Source organism: Cuculus canorus, chromosome 12, assembly GCF_017976375.1.
Source record: "Cuculus canorus isolate bCucCan1 chromosome 12, bCucCan1.pri, whole genome shotgun sequence".
NCBI classification, from domain to species: Eukaryota; Metazoa; Chordata; class Aves; order Cuculiformes; family Cuculidae; genus Cuculus; species Cuculus canorus.
In genome coordinates, this window is record NC_071412.1 from 6,024,019 (window position 1) to 6,042,941 (window position 18,923).

The 18,923-nt window shown below is 44.5% G+C and overlaps 1 protein-coding gene across 1 annotated transcript; it reads left to right on the forward strand.

Moving 5' to 3' along the window:
* The first annotated feature begins 2,539 nt into the window (after positions 1-2,539).
* On the forward strand, positions 2,540-17,733 carry WHAMM (WASP homolog associated with actin, golgi membranes and microtubules). The gene is made up of 10 exons (XM_009556876.2): positions 2,540-3,090; positions 6,861-7,034; positions 8,368-8,518; positions 9,045-9,214; positions 9,849-10,014; positions 10,964-11,151; positions 12,572-12,658; positions 12,742-12,837; positions 13,187-13,655; positions 16,407-17,733. Exons 1-10 carry the CDS (start codon positions 2,575-2,577, stop codon positions 16,691-16,693), a joined length of 2,304 nt encoding a protein of 767 aa, XP_009555171.2. The 5' UTR covers positions 2,540-2,574; the 3' UTR covers positions 16,694-17,733.
* Positions 17,734-18,923: the final 1,190 nt, after the last annotated feature.

The window sequence follows — 18,923 nt, forward strand, 5'->3', positions numbered from 1 at the left end:
AGCGTTGCTGCACAATTAAACCTAAGTATCGGTTCTGTTCTTTGCAAACGTTTAATGATAAAGTCCTCTCTATGAAATTAGTGGAAGTGTTACTACTTGTTTGAGTTTGAATTAAGATCAGATTCTAGAAAAAATATTTAAAAAAAATCAGAATTTAGAAAAAAAGAACAGAAATTTTAATGTTGCATACCCTTGTTATACAAACACGGACATCCCCACGCTGTGTGTGTACGCTAGACCTCTGGAAAACTAATTTTAGTGAAGAAAGTGGCCAATGGCCCAGATAGGGAATGTTTTCATGGGAACATATCCCTTCGTTCTGTGCTCAGTAGTAGTTCACCTGATAAAAAACAGGCTGTATATCACCACTAATTATTATGATTACCGTATCACTTGAGCTCTACGTATCCACTCAAACCCATAAACCTTTCAGTTGTCCAGCATACACAATGTTCTGCTCGTGAACAGGCCAGTGAGCCAGTTTTCAAGCACGTTGAGGGCATTCCATTATATACGTCCCTTGCTCAGGGATCACCACAAAGGGGAAATGTCTATTGGATCTTGATACAGCTCTGCCTTTTCCTCCTTTTCCAATTAAACTCGGTGTCATTTGCTCACATCCCTAGCAGTGCAATCGATAAGGAACTGCAAGTGAGATAGGCATGTAGCTGTGATCTCATTAGCGCTGACGGTGCCTCTGTCATCTGTGAGATCACAGCAGAAATGTTTTCACACAAATGATGTAGCCTTTGCTAAAATGTTAATATTTATGCTGTCAGACAGATTTTATTAATTTTTCAAATAAGAGCTTATTTTTGCCCTTCCACTCTTAAGCCACGCTATCTTGCAGGTCTTAATTTGTTGAACAATTAGTAGTGTCAGCTTTGCTTCCAAAGACTAGAATGTAACATTGTTTACCATGAATTAAAGTCAGCCTTGCACACAGGGCCTGAATAAGAGATGTGTGCTATATGAAACCCCTTTTGCTGCCTGCTCCTCTGAGAAGTCCGTTGCGTGGTGCTCAGGTGGTATAAGAAGTATGATGACTTCAAGGATTGAGTGTGATTTAAGGACAAGCACCTTGGGAAAGAGCTAGAGTTAGGCTTAGAGACAGGCTTTGGGTTAGACTTGCCCCCACACAGAGTTGTCCTGATGGAGAGCTGTGCTATGCAGACTTGGTAGAATCATAGAATCACAGAATCATAGAATGGTTTGGGTTGGAAGGGGCCTTAAAGCCCATCCAGCTCCAACCCCTCTGCCATGGGCAGGGACACCTCCCACCAGCCCAGGCTGCCCAAGGCCCATCCAACCTGGCCTGGAACACCTCCAGGGATGGGGCAGACACAGCTCCTCTTGGAAATAACTGCTTATTGCACAAAAATAACTTTGTTTTTGCACACTTTGGGCTCATAAGGGTGCGTTGCACACACCTGACCCTTTTATTAACTAACAGCAGGGCGAGGGAGGTGATTCTGCCCCTATATTTTTCTCTTGTGAGACCTCATCGGGAGTTTTGTGTTCAGTTCTGGAATCCTCAACATAAGAAGGAGATGGAGCTGTTGGAATGGGTCCAGAGGAGGGCTACAAGGATGATCCGAGGGCCGAAGCACCTCCCGTATGAAGACAGGCTGAGAGAGTTGGGGTTGTTCAGCCTGGAGAAGAGAAGGCTCTGAGGAGACCTTATAGTGACCTTCCAGTACCTGAAGGGGCTGCAGGAAAGCTGAAGAGGGGCTGTTCACAAAGGCTTATGGGGATAGGACGAGGGGGAATAGGTATAAACTGGAGAGGGGAAGATTTAGACTGGACATGAGGAATTTCTTCACTATGAGGGTGCTGAGGCACTGGCCCAGGCTGCCCAGGGAAGTTGTGTCTGCCCCATCCCTGGAGGTGTTCCAGGCCAGGTTGGATGGGCCTTGGGCAGCCTGGGCTGGTGGGAGGTGTCCCTGCCCATGGCGGGGGTTGGAACTGGATGGGCTTTATGGACCCTTCCAACCCAAACCATTCTATAACCCTGCAACTATCTTCGCGCCTGCAGGGTGGGAGCCCAAGCCCCTTAGCCCCGCCCCAAGTGACCCCGCCCTTATTTAAACGACCGCGCCCCTTGGCCCCGCCCAACCATCACGCACTGACCACGCCCCTTCCACGCCCACCAATGGCCCCGCCTTGGCCCCGCCCTTTATGTCCCTGCCCGCCAGTGTGTTCGCTCGATGCTGGTGACACAGCGCGTAGGCCTCGCCCCACCATGACTCTGGGTCTTCCCCTATGGCCCTGCCCCCTATGTCGCCTCCCACCAATTGGCTCGCTCGCTGCCGATGATGCACCGTAAAGCCCCTCCCCCTGCATAGTCCCGCCCCCGTAGGTCGCCGTCGGGGGCGCCTTGTCCCCGCCCCCTATGGCTGCACCCGCCAATGACCCCGTCCCCCTGCCTCGGCCCCGCCCCCTGCGGCCCCGCCCACCAATGGTCTCTCTCGCTGCCGACGGCGCGGCGCGCAGGCCCCGCCCCCCCGGGCGCACGCGCGCGGGGCCTTTAAGGCCCGTGGGTTTCTGTTTCGCTCCCTGCGGGCCGGGGTCGCCATGGAGGCGCAGCCCGACAGCCTGGACGGGTGGGTGTCCGTGCGCGACACCGCCTTCTCCGAGCCGCAGCCACCGCGCCTCCGCTTCCTCGTGGGCTGGAACGGCGTGGAGGGCGCGTTCGCCGTCACCTGCCACGGGCGGGCGGAGGAGGAGGCCCCGCAGAGCTGGGCCGGGCTCTTCTCGGCGCCGGCGCTGCGCGGCGTCCACCGGCAGCTGTCGGGCGTGTGCCCGCGGCTGGAGCCCGCCTTCCCCGCGCTGCCCGGCGCCGCCGCAGGGCTCTGGGCCGTGCTGTTCCCCGGCGGGGCCGCCCCCGCCGAGGCCGAGGTGCAGCGGCTGTGCCGGGAGCTGGAGCGCTACCTGGGCTGGGCGCTGGAGCTCTGCGGGGGCCGCGTGCTGCTGGACGCCCTCTTCGCCGCCGAGCGACAGCGCGACGAGGACTACTTCGAGAGCCTCCACGAGCTGCGAGGGAGGGCCCTGCGCGGCCACCTGGCCCGGGCCAAGGAGGCCCTGCGGCGGGTACGGGGGCTGCCTACAGGGAGGGAGGAGGTGGGGTGCTGCCCCTCTGCTCCTCTCTCGTCACACCTCACCGGGAGCCCAGTCGTGGAATCCCCAGCAGAAGAAGGAGATGGAGCTGTTGGAACCGGCCTGGAGGAGGCCGCAGAGATGATCAGAGGGATGGAATTTATTCCTGGAAGCGTCAGGAACTGGCGTGATTGCGAGGGTGTGGATGGGAAGGGCAGGGCTGGAGCACCTGCCCTACGAGGACAGGCTGAGAGCGGGGGCTGTTCAGCCTGGAGAAGAGAAGGCTCCGAGGAGACCCTAGAGCGACCTTCCAGTACCTGAAGGGGCTGCAGGAAAGCTGGAGAGGGGCTGATTACAAAGGCTTGTGGTGATAGGACGAGGGGCAATGGGTATAAACTGGAGAGGGGAAGATTTAGACTAGAGCTAAGGAGGAATTTCTTCACTATGAGGGTGGTGAGGCCCTGGCCCAGGCTGCCCAGGGAAGCTGTGGCTGCCCCATCCCTGGAGGTGTTCCAGGCCAGGTTGGATGGGCCTTGGGCAGCCTGGGCTGGTGGGAGGTGTCCCTGCCCATGGCAGGGGGTGGAACTGGATGGGCTTTAAGGCCCCTTACAACCCAAACCATTCTGTGATTCTATTCAAGGTTTCTAAAGCTCGTTTACAAACGAGTCTTAAAAACGTTATTTGATAGTGTTTTCGGTACCAGTCTGAAGCTTGCCCAGTGGGTCAGGGAGCTGCAGGGCCACCCTTTCTTCCTCGAGGCAGAACAAGGCTCCCCTCGGTGCCTCTGGCTCCCCTGGGGGCTCTGTGCATGGGTTTGGCAGCCTCTGCTGCGAGAGCTTTAGTCGCTCGGGTTGGATTCACATTTGGGTAATGTGAGCAAAGATGACCAAGTTGTTAATGTCATCTTGCCCGTAGTGTTGTCCAGTGCTCCAATTAGTGCTTACACAAACACTTCTTTGATTGTTTGGAAACCGCTAACTCAACTTTATCAAGTACTAAGTGTCATTGGTCTTTGTAAGTGCAACTTTATTAAGTGGGGAATAAGCCAGCTCCGGGTGGGCTGTCAGTGTAAGCCATTGGGGCACTTACTTAGCTGCCAGTGCTCCTACAAAAACATGTTGCTAAAAATAGCCAGCAGTGTTGTGCAATAGGTGGAATGGTAACCAAAGGGGAGACTACAATGCTCTGATTTTTTAACCTCCTATGGAGGTCTTAGACTGCCTGTTTGGAGAGATGCCTCTAACTGGGGAATTCTCAGTCATTTTTTTTTTAATAAAACCAAATTTAGCCATTGACCTATGCCAGATAAATGGTTCGTAGTCAGAGAAAATGTTTGGTTTTTTTTTTGTCAAATTCTGGCCTAATGATTGTATGAATTAGTGATGTTAGCCATTTCTCCCTTTTGTGCCATAAGCTTTTTCCTGTAGATGTGTTCCTGGATTTTTTTTTTATCTCTTGCATGAGTTTTAAAGGATGGTGTCTAGTAATGTGGTTCCAGTTAGAGCATCAGTATGTTGAAAGGAGAGTTACAGATATTTCGAGCTCACCAGTGCGTTGTGGTTACAGTTTTCTTGCAGTATCTGTTTGCAGGCTATTTCCTGGCTGAGTAAGCTGAAAGGTATTTTATGAAAATGATGATACTTTGGAGAAAAGTTCAAATAGTTGGCTGTAGTCTCTGTTTCCTGTTTCAGTAGTTAACAACTGTATCAACATTCCTCTTTCAGAAAGACACTGTTTTTAAAAAGATAACTTTAGTTAACATGGACTTTGTGTACAGTGTTGTATACTACTAAAGCTCCAGTTTCTATAACTGACTAAAACAGTTTATGGCCCACCTAGAAATACCTTCTAGCCACTGTGCTCTTCTGCAAGCAGTATGAACACGTACAGCTGAGTGACTATTTGGATTTGGTAACTCCAACTGTATTTTAGATATGGCTAAATATGCCATCGAGTGTCACTGTGGTTGCAAGCCTAACAGATAAATTCATTATGTTCTGATCTAGATCAAGTTACACAAGAATCAAGAAATAAAACCTGCCTCTTCTGGCTCTAAAGTAGCCTTAAGTATCAGAGCACCCTTCTTCCCTTTTTACATCCATGTTCTTAAATAATTCTTGCTCTGGGCTAGGAAATTAATTTTGAAGAATGCCGAAGACACTGGTACAGGATGGAAGAGGGTATTATTATGTGAATACTACTTTTGTGTGTGTTCAAAGACAAAAGAAAAAATCCCAAGAGCAATGTTGTTAAAGCAACAAAGGAGTCAGCTGGGCTAGTGGTGAACCAGAATTTTGTGCAAAGAGTATTGGATTGTGTAAAAGCAAGCATTTTACTTTAAAATAGACAGGATGTTGCCTTTCCCCAGCCTCCTGCTCCCAAACCCAAACTCTTGTAATGAATAATTGTCTCTTGAGTTGACTTCAAAATTTCACTAGTACTTCCCCTCTACTCACCATAAACATCCTCCAGAAGCAGCATGACCCTCGCTACTTCATCTGAGTGTAGGAACCAGAAGGTGAATTGTTGTGTTTTGATTTGGCTTCAGTAGGGAGGGAAAGGGCAGACTGTTGAATTGCTGTGTGTGGGCCCTGGAACTTTGTGAGAGCTACCAAGAGTTCCTGGGGAAGCCTAAGGGGCCACAGGACTTCTGGAATTATCAGAAATGTTGCAGTTTAGATCCTCTTGCTGTACCAGGCCTGGAAGGAGGATGGGTGAGGAATGCCCTTAAGCTGACTTCCACAGTTATTCCCTGGGGAAATCCCTTCACAGCTGGGAAATTTGCACCTGCTGTCTTACCCAGACTCAGCTGGCATGAGCAATGGTGATGGTTTAATTTCAGTGCTCTTCAGTTGCAACACGATCAGGCTTACGTTTCTAATGTTTTTTCTCATCATCGTAGCACTGAACATCCCATGCTCCTTTCCCTCTTTACAGAGCTGTAGAGCAAACACTGTCCTTCCAGGAAGGTCTGTGATTCTTAGCAGAACTTGGCTCTGTTCTCTTAACTGGCTCACCCTGGCCTGGTGCAGAGAGCACACCATGGTCTCTGCTAGCTGCTGTCAAAGAAAAATCTTTGAAGCTTTGATTAGTGCCAGTGAACAAGTACAAATGCGGGGAAGTTTCCAACTTTGTATTTTGTCATAGAAACAAATCTTAGATAGGGACTAGGATATCAGAAAGGCAGACATTCCATGGAAGAATTACAAGTTACAAAGTACAATATCAGTAGGACTGAGATTAGGATAAACTGTTGTACAAATGTTCAAGGAATTTAACTGCAGGGTGCATCAGGGGTAAAAATCTGTTTCTGGATTCTTAAGTGGCAATCTGATGTTTCTGTACCCGAAGTCAGAAATTCTGGACATTTAGTAATTGTGGAAGCAGTGTAGGAGCTAGTTTGAAAATACCTTACTTGTACTCTCAATACACAGACTCCTCTAGTTCCCCTTGTGTTTATAAAAAGCAGCGACCACGTTATCTGTACAAAGCTATTAGAATTTCTGTGGTGGAAGCCTGAGGCATCATTCTCCTTGCAGTCTTCCAATGCAAGATGCAGCAATGAGTGCCTTTTAGCAGTGTGGTGTTAGTGATATTTCCAGCTAAGAGTGGCTGCTGAATGCCTGGCACACACCTCCTGTGTAGTAGGAAGCCTTCCCAGTTCATCAAATGACAAAAGGCAGGTTCTTTGCAGCAACACTCATCAGCAGTCGGTGTGCACAAATGCAAAGCAGTCAAGTCTGATTTCCCTTTTATCCCACTAGGTTCTTCAGCAGCATAAAAATGCTGACACAATGGTGGCTTTGATGAAGGTTTATGAGGAAGAAGACGAGGCTTATCAGGATTTGGTCACCATGGCAACACAATTCTACCAGTATTTACTGCAGCCCTTTAGAGATATGCGAGAGCTGGCGACGCTGTACAAACTGGAAATCCTGGTAGGTCTACCTTTAGGTGAAAAGCTGAGTTATGTAGTAGGACATCAGCTGCTAGGTCAAAAACTGAGTTTATGTAGTAGGGCATCAACAGCTCTTGCAGCAGTTGAGACTCAAATCTCTTTACATTCCCTGCTCTGTCTTTACCTACCTTTTTTTCCCCTTGACAAACATGACTGAGAAATTCAGAGTTAATACAGAACCACTCTTAGAGGATATTTGAGTCCATGGTATTAGCTTCAACAGAACTGCAGCTGTCTCCCGACCAGTGCCCCACTTCCCTCCTTTTTTGAGGAATTAAAAGGAAAGCATTCCAAAGCTCCATCTCTCAGTGGTTTACCCTCTGGTAGGCTAAATTTACAGAGATTTAAGTATCCTTTGTTGTGCTCCAGTGGGTTTAGATTGTGACATTGAGAATGCCGTCTCCCAGCCGTGCTGATGCACCAGATTAGCTCAGCTGTGGTAGAACAGAAAGCAGAGGAGACTTTACCACACCAAGCAGTTTTCTGTTGCTGCTACAACCTGCCAGAAGTACAGATGTCAGTTGTCACTTCATTTAATATTATGTATATCTTAAACTGGAAACGCATACTGAAAATTATGATGCCCTGGAAAAAGGCAGCCGTCTACTGTTTTGATTTTTTTCTTAAATAAACTGTTAAAATTAAAGTAAGCTGTTCTCAAAAAGAACAGAACAGGTTTAAGTTTCGACTAAGGTTCTTGGATTCTGAGGGTCTAAATCTGTAAAGATAAAATTACTTGTATGCTGTACTAAAAATCAAAGTGAAAATTGGAATGGATGAAACAAAGTTTGTTTCTGTATTAAAAAAAATCAAAAGGATATTTAGACTTATTTGAAATCTTAATTCTTTAAAAAAAAATCTGAATACTGGTCTTGTACCATATTTCTTTCCGATATCCATATTCCTGCCAAACTGGAGAACCTGACAGTGCAATCTGCTGTCAACACGTGGGGAAAAATAGAAGAGAACATTTGCACGTATAAGAGTGGTTTTGAGTTACTTTTAGTAACAGCTAAAAACACTTGTGTTGGACAGGACTTTTAAGATGATCGTTTAGAAATATTTTAAGTAATAAATTAATCCAAAGTTAAGCATTAAGGCATAGTTGGGGAACAAAGGTTCTGTGTTAGCCTGGAGAATGAGGAGCAGGGCAGTACATAGGGGTGAGTAGTAATGACTTTGTGACAGTTGAGGCAAAGATCATGTTTGCTACCATGCTCTGCCTTGATTGAAATGTCTCTTTAAGTATAGCGTAATGTGGGCTGTGCCACTGTGGTAACCAGCTGGTAACTGAGAATTTTGTCTCCTTGCAGAAATCTCTGCAGTATGATAATTTGGGGCCTAAAAGAGTAGCAGCTTTGCAGAAAGATGCTGAAGAATGGACTAAGCGAGCTGAGAGTGCCGTGTGCTCCATTCAGGGTATCACTGTGAACTACTTCAAAGAAACTGTAAAGGCTCTGACAGGTAATCGGAATGATTTACACAAAAGGTTTGTGTGAATACTTAAGGGACTGAGAGCTCTTATCGCTGTTGCTGGTCTCTCTCTGCAGAACCTGAGGTTAGGATGAGTGTCCAGCTTAAGAAGGAAACATTTTATTCACTTAAGATTTATATCTTTTAACCAATTTGGTTTAGAACTTGCATTTGCCTTACATACGGACATTATCAAGTCTTGAGAGGTACAGCTGCAAGCCTGTGAATGAAAACCAAGCACATTTTTGATGCTTGATATGCAAGCCACAAGGATTTCAGCATGTTAACCAAGTAGATCGCTCTGTAAGCGTTAAGGCATGTTTCCATGGTACAATGAAGTGGTTTACTTCCATATATAAAATCATATATTCAACCTTTTAGTCTTCTAGTTTCTAAAGAACCTTCAGCAATCGTTTAATATCAGCAGCATTTTTAGTGCTGCAGCTATAGTAGAAACACACAAGGCCTGTTAGTACACTGCTTTTCTCATATCTTATTGAAATGTTTTAATCTGCAGCAATGCACAAACAGATGGAACAAGATCAGGAAAGATTTGGTAAAACCGCCTGGACCTCAGCTTTGCCGCGACTAGAAAACCTGAAATGTATGTTAGCTAAAGAAACCCTTCAGCATCTGAGGGCGAGAGAGTTGTGCCTGAAACAGAAGAGAGCTGGCATTCAGAAAAATGTAAGACCTTGCAAAGCCTGCTTTTCCGTCACTGTTCTGTGAAGGGCTCGTCAAAACCTACCAAAGCAGTCACAGGAATAGAATTCCAAAGTCTTTGTCTGTGAAAGAGCAACACGGTTTTAAGTTGTAGAAAAATGCATGTGCCTTTACCATTCAAGTGTCGTGTTAGCATTTGTGATATTCATCTTTAAAATAGTTACTTTTAGGGAGGTAAAGACCAGATATTATATTCAGAGGACTCTGCAAAAAAAAAAAAAAGACCCACATGTATACTTAGTTAATTTTCATCTTCTGAGCTTCTGGATTTGATACCATCTAACTGCTGCCAGGAGGACCTGATATTTGTTTTCCTAGAGTAGTGTACTGCCCCATATATAATTATCAGGAGCTGTATTATTTGTGCACATTATAATAAATTTTCCTGGTGGACTTAAGGTAAAATTACACTTTAGTTTAATAAGGCTCTCTGCTCCTCCGAGTTTCTGTTCCAAGACATTTCTGTGTTCTGCTGTGTCCATACCAAAGCAGCTGCCGGTTAGGCCAGACTATGTGCAGGTGTTTGTGCATCCGTGTGTGTTTCATGTGTGCATATTTTATTATTAATGCTTTTTGTTTTATGTTTGGGGCTATACAGTTGGAGAATCTCGGTGAACAAGAAGAAAACCTAACTCTAGTGGAGGAGCTGGAAATACAGTATTATGAAACGCAGCTGGAATTATACAATGTACAGCTTGAAGTATTGAAACATGAAGAAATGCTGCTTATTGTACAGTTGGACACTTTAAGGAGGCAGATTAAAGGTAAGAATAAATAAATATTTAAGCATCCCATCCAAAGCACAGGAGAGATATAGCCTTCTTTGTTTTCATTAAAAAAAAAAGGATAATCATCACTGCTTATCTCTTGACAGTAGAAAGCATCATTGGAAAACATTGATGCTGTGGCACCATCTTCTATTTTGTCTTCTGACTAATTAGACACTAATTTAATAACATAAGTTTTAAAAAAACCTCCCACTGGTACCTCATCTTGGCAGCACCTGTGACACATGCATGCGCTGGCTTAGCAGACAGAATTGCACTGAAAATACTCAACTGCTCTCTTAGTTACAGGATCTATGCGTAGAAACTTTGGGTATCATGACCTGCTGAAATGGATCCTGAAATTCATAACAAATCTGTAGTAACTTAACATGTAGAAATCACAAAATACATCCTCTGATGACAGAAAGAGGTGATTATAGCTAGATGGTACTTGAGTACTGATACATTCCAGTTTGAGTAGTTCTTCGTAATGTTTTTATCACCAAATTAGGCCCCAGCCTTGTTTATGCTTCTTTGTGCTTAGGAATTCTGTATCATCGTGTACACTGTGAAGTAAACATTGCTTCTGCTTGTTGCATAATTAAAACCCAGTAAAATAAGTCACCCAGTGTTGCAGAACAGTTGTCGGTTTTCCAGGAAAACTCCAGTCAGTGAAGGTAAGAGTTAAAGCACAAAGAGGCGTTTGAAAGAGGAAGCTAAATAGCAACAAATGCTAACAGCATAAATTTGATCCTGCAAAGCACCCCTGTGAGTAGCCTGACATGTTTGCATAAGACTGAAGGACCAGCTTGGCTCTGGAGCATTACACTTTCTAATAACTAACTTATTGCTTTCAATGGCTTTTTAAGTGTAATTTGTTCTTTTAAATGTTTGAATAACTGTAGCAATTTTGGGGTTTTTAAAAAAATGCCAAATGCCTTTTTAGAGCTACAGGATGAAGTTGTTTACTATGATACATGTGAAAGTCCTGAGGAGCTCAAGGTCATTGAACAGACAATGGGACAACATTACGCTAACTTGTCAGAAATGACGGTGCTGAGGCAGAAGACTAAGCAGTTGGAGACAAAGCGTGGGACTGTCTGTGCGAGGAGAGCCTACCTCAGGAACAAAAAAGTAAATGCAGTCCTGGAGATGAGCATTTTCTTTAGCTGATGTCTTGACTCATGAAGGATGGACAGGCAACAACTAGGGGAGCTTTGGGTGGAGCGTAGAAGGTGATATGTGACCCAGTGCCAAGGCCTCCAAACAGGAAGAGGAGCAATGTGATTTTAAGCCAGCTTTACACTCCACTGTGTGTTGCAAGTGCCTCTCCAGTTTAAGAGAGCACAAACTTCCATGCATGACCCAGGAGGTGTTCCCCTATCAGCTGAACCTTACCAGAGCCCTGCTCTGGCCAGCTGGAGCTTTGCCCTGGTAGCATTTTACAAAGCAGCTGCAGTACAGGAGGAAACCTGGAGTGAAATGAAGGAAGCTGAAGTGACAGGAAACCCACACAGTGATACTTCACCTTTGCATGGGAGGAAGGGGAAGATTTAACTGCTGCAATGCTATCTCCAGCCTCTCAGTTCTGTGTAAAAGGCAGTTTTTTTCCTTTGTTTTCCATTCAGAGCAGAACACTAGGAAGAGACAAGTGAAATCATGGTTGACTCTCATGAACCTTCCCAGTGAGCTGAGCTTACCTTACACCTGCACAGTCCTGCTGTGGACTGTGCACAGAGTTTAAGCTCCAGTGTGTATGGCCTTCTGTCCCTCACTGTGAGAATGACATTGGAAATATTTTTTTGAGCCATCATTGTCTCTTGTTTGCAACTGCTTCCTCAGCAGACACTTCCTTTGCCTCTGTTTTCATGCACTTAATTGCTGTCTGTTGGTTATATAACACTACAGCCAAATGCCAGATGATTTGCAAATGCTTACCCAGCCATGTGGATAATCCTTTTCTGTACAGTGACAAATAGCGACTCCCAGAGAAAATATTGAAGCCTGCAGCTTCTCTGTGGCACTTTGTTACTAACAGAAGGTCCCCTAGTTAGGCATTCATTGTACCTCCCACATTCCCATACCTTTGCTTCCTTGGCTTTTGTCCCTGGGAGCTATGGGAAGTTAGTCTTGTATTTTCGTATGCCCTGCCAGCTTCCCTCGTGCATTCTTCCTTGTGTCTTTGCACCCCTTCCCTCCAGCTGGTACCTGGGTGAAATTTCTTCAGAGCTTGTTGATGCTTCTTTTTTTTGCTTTTTTTCTCTTTGTGTTTTTTTTTTTTTAACCTAAATGGAAGACAGAGGAATTGATTCAGATCTGGGTATGTTCCCTCTGCAACATGAGTAACCCTATCACTAATTAGGAGAACTAAAGATCCCATTGGTTTGAGCCATGAAGGAGTCCCACATCTGCCAGTGATTAAGCCTAGCCATCCTTCTTAGCACAGCCAAGCACTTCAGCCTTGGTCACTGTTTAGCAGCTTGTGCCCAGGAGTTAGTGGGATAGGTAAATGTGAACTAACCAAGGGTTGCATAAATTTTTGCTGTTCTACCAGGATCAATGTGAAGCAAGCCATCGGCAGAGGCTGCAGCAGGCAGAAGAGAGCAAAAAACGCTTCCAGCAGCATCACAGCATACAGATAGTGAGTACCGAGTAGCGGCCTGGGAGAATCTGGCAGCTGCTTGTTTTCACACACTAATGCTCACTTACTGTATTTTAATGCAGAAGAGAGACAAGCAAAAAGAGGAGGAGAAAAAGAAAAAAGCTTGGATAAGCCAGGAACGTCAGAAAACACTGGAGAGGCTGAAAACATACAGAGAGGCAAGTACTGTGAACTACAGTAATTCTAAACGGTGTCAAAACACAACATTATGTGTGAGCATGGCCCAAATCGGAGACAGCTGTTTGGATAGCCTAGCAGATGATTGTGTGTAATGAGTCAAGAGGATTAAATCTACTAAGGATATAGTTTCCAGGTGCAGAGCCTGTTGCAAAGAATGCAAGTGAGGAAATAGCTTTAAAAGAAATACCTTGGTATTCATTTGAATCTCTTCCGCTTGAGTGGGCGAGTGGGAAAGGTCTTTATTCTGTGGCTTTTTGTCACTTTATGGTTGATGCTTTGGCCAGTCTGATGGGGATGTGACCTCTTGCCTTATGATTTGCTTTTCAGAAATGTCCAGCTCATGTTGTTGTGAAAACATCTCGTCCTGAGCCTCTCAGTCCCAAGTTGCCACGAGGCATCACTCAGCAGGCTGCAGCCCTGTGCCCTTCACCTCGGCTACGAGTAAGGGCAGCTCCAGAGCAGCCAAAGAGCATTGTGCTAGTGGAAGCCAAAGAATCGAAAGATTCACATCAGAATACCCCAGCAGAGATACCTGTCCAGATTTTTGTTACTGCTGATGACTCGGAGCAACAGAAGCACAGTGAGGAATTGATAGTCCCTCCATCTTTACCACCAGCTCCTCCGCCTGCTCCTCCTTTACCCCCTCCTCCTCCACCTCTGCCCTTACTTCACCAGTTAAAGACGCCATCAGCAGTAGCGGATAAGCCACTTTCCCTTAGCTCCGATGGCCCTACAGAAAGCCCTGAACCGCACAAAGAGGATGACTCATCCAGGAGGTCTCTAAATAATTACATGGGTAAGAAGGCTCACGTCTGCTGGTGTTACTCTTTTTGATTTCCTGCATTTTTCTGTTTTCTCTCCCTCTGGTTTTGGACAGGAGTAGTGCTTAGTCTTGCTAAAGAGAATGAAGCTTTTGGAAAGCATAGTCTAAGAAACCACATTGAATAACACTGACCATAACTCAGGATGCTGAATGAGTAACAATGATTTGTGTCCCATTTGAAACACTTCACAGGGTCCTGATGCTCTGAGGGTTTGACTCCGTGGTTTTGGGGAAGTGCTGTCAGATTGGACATGTCTGTCTTTTTAGGGCATTTGAACTTGAACCTCTGCTGTAATCCTACATTTTATTGAATAGGGTACAGCCATACAAGTTAGTTTAAACCTTGCTTAATCATAGCACTATTATTCTGTGGAGATCTTAGTTCAGGATCTGCATTTCTTATCACACTGCCAGTTCCACTGCTATAGTAGGTAGGAAGGTGTCAGAAGAAACTGCAAGCGGAGGGGGCTTACTCCTGTTGTTTGATGAGAAGCAAACTTTATTACCAGATTTGTTCTTGCCGTAGTTTTGCAACTTTTGCACAGAATGCGGTGTTTCAAACGAGGATTAGTCGCCTGTCTGTTTTGAAGGCTGCTGTGGGTCAATTTGTGGTTGTACTAAGGCTACACTTTAGTGTTTATGATTTACATACTGCAGAGTTAGTAGTTGTGCTGCTTGCATTTCCAAGATATGCACAGCCTGTGTCCACTTACAATTTGCTTGGTTTCTAAATAAGGGTTTCTTAAGAGAATTTGTGCAGAATTCATCTGGAATTTGAGACGCAGATCAGTCGCTTTGGAGTACTAACATTCCTAGGGTATAAATTCTGCTCTGTCACACCTCTGCTTTGTTAGCAAGATCATGCAGGTGTAATTGAAGGCTGAACTCGGCAATTGAAACAGTAGTTTGAATGAGGATAGAGCTCAGCAGCCTCCCAAGGCTGCTTTGGTTACATCCTACTAACAGGCTTATTTTTATCCCTAAAGCAAGCAGATATTTTGACTATGTCAGGGAGATTGATCTAAGTTGAGAGGCAGCTGTTTTTTATTGTCATTTTTCACAGTGGAGCTTATGCTAGACTGAAATGTGTCTTCAAAGGTGGTACATTCCTTTTTCTTTTCAGACTATTCACAACACATCTAAGCAGCCTTTGTATCCTCTCAGTTAAGAGCAAAATCACAGGCAGAAATACCAAGGAAAGTTCAGCATCTTCCAAGGTGTGGGGAAGTACAAGCAGCTGAAGGGCTGAGGTGCGTTCATTTACTGTGACAAACTCCTGTGCATCCAGTGGATCAGTGTGTGGACTTCAGTCTGAAAGGTCTGTGGGATAACTACCACAGATACTTTTAAGAAGCATTGATTAGCAATAGGAGTTGTACACCAGAGTAGTCTGGTTGCTACTGGAACCACCTTGCTAGTAGCTAATATTTACTACTTTTTGCAGCATAGCACTGATGTCCTTTCGTTATTTTTGTATAAGAGATTTCCTTTTTCTGTTCATTGGATTGGTTGTTACTGCCTATTTCATTAAGAAAACTGGTATGTTAATTGCTGTAATACTAATTGATAAAATACCACTACAGGAACTTACATGAAAGAGCTTCATAAACAAGTTGGTTTTAGTGACATGTGAACTCCTCGTGTCTTTGCACAGAAAAGCCAGGAGAGGTTCATATTCTGGTGTTGAAAATATTGTCTGTAATGTGCCCCTTGTAAATTATGCTAACACTTCTATTCTAATTTTCGTCTGACTTGTCTTTTACCAGGCAGCCCATTTGATTAATAGATTTAGGACTTTCTTACTTAAAAGCTTTGTAAGACAACTTGGTGGATCTTTGATCCTTTTCTGGCATTTCAGTCTCTGAAGGTAACACAGGATTTAGCAGAATGTTACATTTCAAGTGCTTGATGTTAATCAGGTAACAATCCGTGCCCTGCACATGGCAAAAATACTCCTAGCTGCGAGGCACAGTTGGTCTGAACCTATGGCTGTCAGAGTCGACTGCTGTCCAGGGAAACCGTGTCTCTGTCACACAGTCCAAAGCTAGCAACGAAGAATTCAGCAGAAGGAGTAAAACACAAATTACCGTGTTTATCAAGAGAAATAGGGGAAGCTCTCTCAGTATGGTGTCCTTTATGGTCTGAGGTTCAAAAACATACTCCTGAGATTTAAATCACATTGTAAAATCAGAATGATTTTTTAAGTCTATACAGAAAAGAGCTGCCTGCCTGCTTGCTTAGGGCCTGATCTGGCTCCCACTGACTTCAGTGGTGCAGTTTCAAGCCCCTTCTACTCAAATCCTTTCATTTTTCTCTTGGCTGAGCAAAAATGCAATTGACAGTCTCAGCAGGCATCTGAGCAAGCTAGGAGGAATGGTAGATTGTTTCTAATACAGAATACGAGAGATTTTTTTGGTTCAGTGAAGTGTTTTTCAAAGCCCATAAAGTTGTAATGAAAAAGAAGCATCCTCCTCTGTGTATAATTTCTTCCTTAGAGTACAACCTTCTAGAATGTTGAAGAGGCACGGGATTCTCAATTCAAAATATAAAAGCTTTAACCACTTGCAGTTCTAGAGCCTGATGCTGCTGAAGCTTAAAAGAGTCTGTGCCAGAGCGGACCATTCTTTTTCCTGTTTCTGGCAAAGATGAAAGGTAGAACTCTGAACACTTCAGTAGGATTTGTCTTGTTCTTTCTTATGATAAAGATAGATTTATTTGTTACAGGTTCCATGGATGAGGTTTTGGCTTCTCTCAAACGCAGTGAAGTTCATCTTCGCAAAGTGGAACAGCCAAATCCATATGCCTCTGTAAAAGACAACATCCTCTCTGCCATAAGGCAAGGAGTTAAACTAAGAAAAGTGAATCGAGATACTGACAAAGATGTCAGTAGAGGATCTGCTAATGAGCTAGAGAGAAGCATTAAGGCAGTCATCCAGAGAATTAAGAAAGTGTCTGCCGATTCTGAAGAAGAGGAAAACAATGATCAGAATAATGGAGAATGGGACAGCTAACCAACTCGGAGTAATGGACGTACTGACTGGAACAGAGTGTCTGTCTCGTTTTGCAAATTGTAGAAGACTTTCCTTTTCAAAATGAAAGAACAGCGTGATTGTGTGTTCTCACAATCCAAAAATGTCTCGTAGAGTACAAGAATCTATTGATTTTCTACAGGAGCTGCAAATCATTATTTTTGCCTGAGAAATCTTACTCCAAAGTAGGCCTGCATTAATAGGTATTTCTGGCTCAACCACATGGAATTTTCACATCTGAAGACAGTTAAAATGCTGGATTTGAAACCTACATTGTTTAGGTTGTTACTACACAGTAGGTAATGCTATCACAACATGGTTTAAAGATTCAAAAATTTAACTGTAAATCTATTTGTCAGATAAAAGTAGACCCAAATACATGGTCATAGAGGCAGACCAGAAAATTTAGCATAATCTGGAACGTCTCATTCCTACCTCCATTGTTCAGAAGCTTCTTTAACATTTTGCTTGTCTAACACAGTTCACGCTCAACTAACTCCGTGGATACTCCTTTTATCATTATATTATAAAGTGTGCACTCTACAACTGACCTTGGTGATGCTGATTGGAAAAATTACTGTGGAGTTTGAAATAAAGACTACTGCAGGAATTACTGAAAACTTTGCTTTTAGCTGGAAGCGTAAATAGAGAGTATTTTTAGATGCTAAATGTTTTCCATACATCTACATTTGCAATGAACTGTTGGCTAAAAAGGAAGAGCCAAAATGTTTTATGTAACATTTTCTGGGATCTAGCCCTGTAATACAGAGCTGTGTTTCTCCATTTAGCACGTGGTTATGTGTTTATAGCTGCTGTCATGAGTTTAAATTACCTGATAGCCTTATGAATGGCAGATATTTGCATTGTGCCTGGAACCTGACTGTTTGAAAGTTCAGCTACATCGAATTTAGAACCTGTTTCTATTTTGGGTAGGCAGTGACAAAAATGATTCCAAGTTTCTTTTGAAGTTTATACTGACCCTTAATAAAAATACATCCTGACAGAAGTGGATTCAGAGTACTCTCTTTTTAGGATGCTGCTGTGAAGTAAGCATTCCTTACACAGTGCTGCTCTGGCTTTTGATAGCCAAGTGGCAGCCATGTAGCAGCTCTGCTCTCTCACTACAGCATATGTAAATGCCCTTATTTTCTCAAATATTTATGACTTGCAATTTTGTAATGGAATTGCAAATATGGTGCTTTAATTCCCTGTTTTACTGTAAAGTAGCAGATCTGTTTAATCGGCACGGTAAATATGTATGCAACAGTTTTGCTGTGAGAATCAGAAGCAGCAGCTGAGGGTTCATTTTTACTATTTCAGCACCTACTGCTATTTGAAAGTCAGAAAAAATCCACCTCTTTCTTCTCTGCTGCTATCAAACCAAACAGAGACAAAAGCAGCAGCAGCAGCACAGGTCCGTTCTTGCTCAACACATCTGACATGATATCTATGGAGGAGCTGGTGGGTGTGATGCTCTGAGCACCCACACCCCCCTGACTGCCTCTGAGCTTGGCTGGGGCACAGGGGCTGTGCTGAACTGGGGGTGAGTAGGGGCATATTTATTGCATATTCCACCTCCGGCTGAAGTCATCCCACAGACGAACTGCAGACAAAATCTGGTCCTTCAAGAGTGGACATCTCTTCCCCCAGGATAGCCTGGGTAGAGGGGATGCTTAGCAGCAGGGAGAGCGGAGGGGGCTGGTGCTGGCTTTGAGACCTGCCCTCAGGAAGACTCTGCCCTTTAGCAGTGTGGTTATTTAAAGCTGAGGGAAAGGGCACAGAGGCTTGGCTGTCGTCTCGTGGCCAGTGCCTCCTGCTAAAAGGCAGCTCAGACTCTCGGGCAGAGTCCTTTGCCATTTTGTTACTATGGTTGAATTCTCAGCCACGGTGCCAGGAAGTTAAATGCAGGAGTTTATGCAGATAATAAGTGAGTTTCAACTTCTCCAACAAATCTTACGGCTTTTGTGTGTAAGATCTTACAGCAGCAGTAATTTTACTCAAGAGAGACTATCTGAGTAACAGCAACACTGGACGGTGATTTCTCCTACCTAGAGTTTTCTTCTACAACCACACCTGGAGCTCAGCTAGGGACTGATCTCAGGCATTCAACGGAGCTCTCCACCTCCCAGGCTGAAAAACATCCTTAAAAGCTCACTCAGAACCTGTCTGAATCCATTCATTTTTCTGAACCCAACTTAATTTGCAGTGTGGC